This window comes from Halyomorpha halys, unplaced genomic scaffold (assembly GCF_000696795.3).
Source record: "Halyomorpha halys isolate HHAL.00 unplaced genomic scaffold, Hhal_1.1 Scaffold85.1, whole genome shotgun sequence".
In the NCBI taxonomy this organism is placed as follows: domain Eukaryota; kingdom Metazoa; phylum Arthropoda; class Insecta; order Hemiptera; family Pentatomidae; genus Halyomorpha; species Halyomorpha halys.
Window position 1 is genome coordinate 528,841 of NW_027112611.1, and position 4,105 is coordinate 532,945.

Here is a 4,105-nt window from a genome sequence, read left to right on the forward strand (position 1 = left end):
TTGAATTGATTGTAGGATCATACATATAATGGAAACTTTTTGTAGTAGATTGTCCCTGAAGATGGTCGAATTGGCCGAAACGTTGGGCGTGTAAATGAAATAAATGTTTTGAGACTATAATTTGGATAGTGTTTTTGAATTATTTAGTAAATTATTTCAATATTTATATATCATCAAATACCGTAATGTTATTTTCTCAGTTTCTTGCAATACTATATTTTATTCTTTCATGGTTTGGCTTGTACACAGTCCTGATGAAGGTTTGAAATTTAGGAGGAAACGGAGGAAATGTTATATTTAGCATGTGTAATTAATGAAAGAAGATGGTCCGGGTTGCGTTCAAAAAAAAAGGAACTCAAATTGTACTATTTGTAACTATTTATTAGTTTCGTACTATAATAAGTAAATAATTTTCAATTATTTGAGCTCCTATTTTGACCTTGTTAAAATACTAGATAGATTAATAATGATTTATTAATCAAGAACACATTAAAATAACATAACATATAGATGATATATATATACAAATAATAAAAAGTATAGATTCCACACAAAAAACTTAACAAGTAAGGTTATATATAAACAGTGTTGATGATGGTACTGTTCAAATTACAAAAAAACAAAAACATTTATTTATAGCATACCTCCACCAGGATAATCTTCCTTTATTACTAAATAAATTTTATATTGTACTAATAATTTAATAATTAACAACTTTGTTCCTTTTTAATGTAGTTGATAGTTTTAGATTTAAAATAAAGTTTTAACCGAGCTGGAGCATCCTATTTTTTTGTCCACTAATTGGATGTGATGATGACAAAAATCTTTACGTTTACTTTTAATGTAATTTGAAATTGAAATTATAAATTATAGCTCTTCCTAGAGATTAAAAGGTCTAAGATCTTCTGGCCCCAGTTCATGATTTAAAATAAGAAATGCAGGAGGTGTCCAGGTGAGCAAAATGCTCAAATGAGGAAAAAAAAAAGATGTTACATTAGGAGTGTACTGGTGAGAGAAAAGCTGTCTTATCGTTGCGAAGCCAGAGCAAAACTGAATTGAGTATAGGTGGGGAGGTAAAAGAGAGAGTAACATTAAAAAAGTGGCAATAACAGCATCAAAGGGTTAATGGAAGGCAGAAAAAAATATAATCAAAACAGTTGAAATACTAGGAAAATACAGGCATTTATTTCCCAATATGAGTGAAATGCTTAAGGCTACACCTCTCCCAGATTAATATTAATTTACCTTGTTATATTGTAATTACTGATTATTACTATAGCTAATTTTTCAATAATGAAGATTATATATTTTTTTTAAAAAATGTATGTTATGTTATTAGAGATAGATTTTTTTACAAGGTTCTTCTCTAAAAATAAATACTGAATAAAAAACAAATAAGCATAATAGTTACCTCATCCTGGGTGGAACTGATCTTCGATAACATAACCATTTCTTTTTTGCTATATTCGGAGGTGACTGCGGACATTTCCATAGTGAGAGCTTCATTCTTACTTTTCTCTTCACTTAGATGTTTCTTTAGTTCTCCAATGCTGCTGTTTAGCGTCTCAATTTGAATATTTTTCTCTTCAAACCTAGACTGAAAAGTGGCTAGCTGATCCTGTAAGTAGAATAGTTAAATAATTAAATCCACAAATTTTGTTTTGCATACAACATAATATTTTGGCATAATACTGGTAATAATTATAATATTTTTAATGAGGTGCTGATAGGTGACCGTAGATTAATAAGTGGAGAAGATGGTCGGAAGATGCGATCAGCTAATAAGCAAAAACTTAACACGAATAATTATTTGTGTTTATTTGCTGACCACACCCCCCGATCATCTTCTCCACTTAACATATTTTTATTAATGACAAGTAGTTGTGTTATATATGTACAGGGTTCCTACGCAAATATCTTCTTCCAGGTTCAAATCCTGATCTAGCATATTTCCTCCTGTAATTAGTGACAGGAACAAGACCAAGATTAATAGTAATAGGCGCAATACAGTGGGTCCAGAGGCAAAGTCACAATGAATAGGGTCTTACATTATAACAACAACTTACAAACGGTCAGAAGCTTTCAGTACCTTGATTATATTATTAACGATACCCTGAACGAGGAAGAGGAAGTGAGAAGTATCTCAAGGCTAATTACAAGTAAAATTGTAAGTCGCACCACCAAGTTATGCTATATAAAATCCTTGTAAGACCAGCCAGTAGCCACTTAAGGGGGAGAAACACAGACCCTCAATGATAAAAGCATCCAATTGCTCGACTGTTTGAAAGGGTAATCTTGAGGAGAATAATAGGATCTGTATGTAAATGAGAATTGCAAAATTTCGGAGACAAAAGAAAAACAATGAACTGTTTCGGCTCTACAAGGAAATTAGTGTCTCCTATCATATTAAAATATAAAGATTAAATAAATAAAAGGAATAATGTCCAAGTGCGGTCAAAGAAAAAACTCAAATAGTAATTAAACTATTTAAAGTAAAGTATTAAGTATTTAAGTTTAATGAAGCGTAAATAAACTTGTAACCTCTTAACTTAATAATCCCCTAAAACTTTTAAAGGAATCTTCGTTTGAGTCGTAAGTTCTCTCTGTCTTTTATAAATTTTTTTTTCTCCACTCTCACAGAAAAAGAGCACAAGAGAAGAAAAAAGTCAGTTATTTCACCCCAATTTTTGATTACTTTAAGAAAACTATGTATAATTGCTTGACAAAATTGATGAGTCTTTCAAGTATTAAAGTATTTCAAAATTCATGAGTCAAGTATACCTTATAGGTAGGAAGAATAAAACGTGGTGGCTATGTCAAAGTGTTAAAAAAAAAAATTTTTTTAAACAGAGCTCTATATCTTTAAAATTACCAACAACAATAGAAAACGCAAGAGAACAACATTTGAAGTAGAGCAAATTTGCTAAAATATGAGCCCTAATAGACATATTTACATTCAATAGTTCACAAGATATAACTTTTTAAATTGCAACATTTCATAAATAATGCACTGAAAAATCAGTAATTACCATAGTAGGAACCATAAGAAGTACAGATGTCTGCCACCACTCAAATTAAAGCTAGTCAAATGTACTATAAATTAGTTTATGATGTTTATCTTTGTAGGAGTAGTATTTTTATGATATATTCCAAAATAAATTCAAAAATGTCAATTTCCAGTTGTTCAGATAAAATTATTGAATATATAAAAACTACTACTCCCACAAGTAGACTATTCATGAATTAAAAAAAAAAAAATAAAATAAAAAACTCACTTGAGTGTCTTGGATACGCTGTTGTTCAACAGCAATCTGTTTCTCTAAAATAGAGATCTGCTCATGAAGACCAATTTTAACATTTGATAACGCCTCATTCTCACTTCTGAGGCTCTTTATCGCAGCTCTCTCAATGTTTAATTGAGAAGAAAGATCGGCAATAATTTTCTGAAATAATTTAATTTAATTTAATAAAGTAATTGATATTGATAAATTTTTATAATTAAATAATAGTAACCTCATAGTTCTTCATTTCCAGCTCAAGAACCGTGTTGTTCTTGCCCTGTTGTTTAGCTTGCTCTAATTGGCTGGTCAGCTCTTGAACTGTTGTCTCCAGTTTATTACAATTCTTTTTTATTTCTTCATATTTGATAACCTCTGCTTTGACTTCCAACTGTAGCCTCTGTACCTCACTCTTTAATTCTTTGATGTTTGTATTTAAACTGTTTACAGGAATGTGATAGAACAACAATTAATCATTAAATTTATAGAGCTACAATATCTTAGCCTTAAAAAGTTAAAAATGATTTATTGCATTACTACTAGCGTTAGTAGTATTAATGTTTTAAACTGTTATAGTCACTGAATAGAACAAAGTTATTTAGGTTTATATCAAGTTAAAGTTTATAAATTAAGAAAAGTTCCTTAAAAAAAAGAAACAAGTCAATACTTTTAACTAAAAAAAAAAAAAAACTAGTCAACATTTTTAAATAAAACAATAACTAGTCAACGTTTTTAAATTAAGAAAAAAATATTCAACATTTTTAAATTAAAAAAAAAACTAGTTTTAATAACAAAAAACATTTTTAAATTAAGAAAAAACAGAAAAA

At 29.1% G+C, this 4,105-nt stretch overlaps 1 protein-coding gene across 1 annotated transcript in view; it reads right to left on the bottom strand.

Moving 5' to 3' along the window:
- LOC106677045 (GRIP and coiled-coil domain-containing protein 2) overlaps positions 1-4,105 on the bottom strand; it is a 37,946-nt gene that overhangs the window by 15,756 nt on the left and 18,085 nt on the right. The window contains exons 11-13 of the mRNA XM_067050402.1: positions 3,514-3,718; positions 3,276-3,443; positions 1,412-1,618 (exon numbers count right to left, since the gene is read on the bottom strand). Coding sequence (XP_066906503.1) covers positions 1,412-1,618; positions 3,276-3,443; positions 3,514-3,718 — 580 coding nt within the window. The remainder of the gene's footprint in view (positions 1-1,411; positions 1,619-3,275; positions 3,444-3,513; positions 3,719-4,105) is intronic.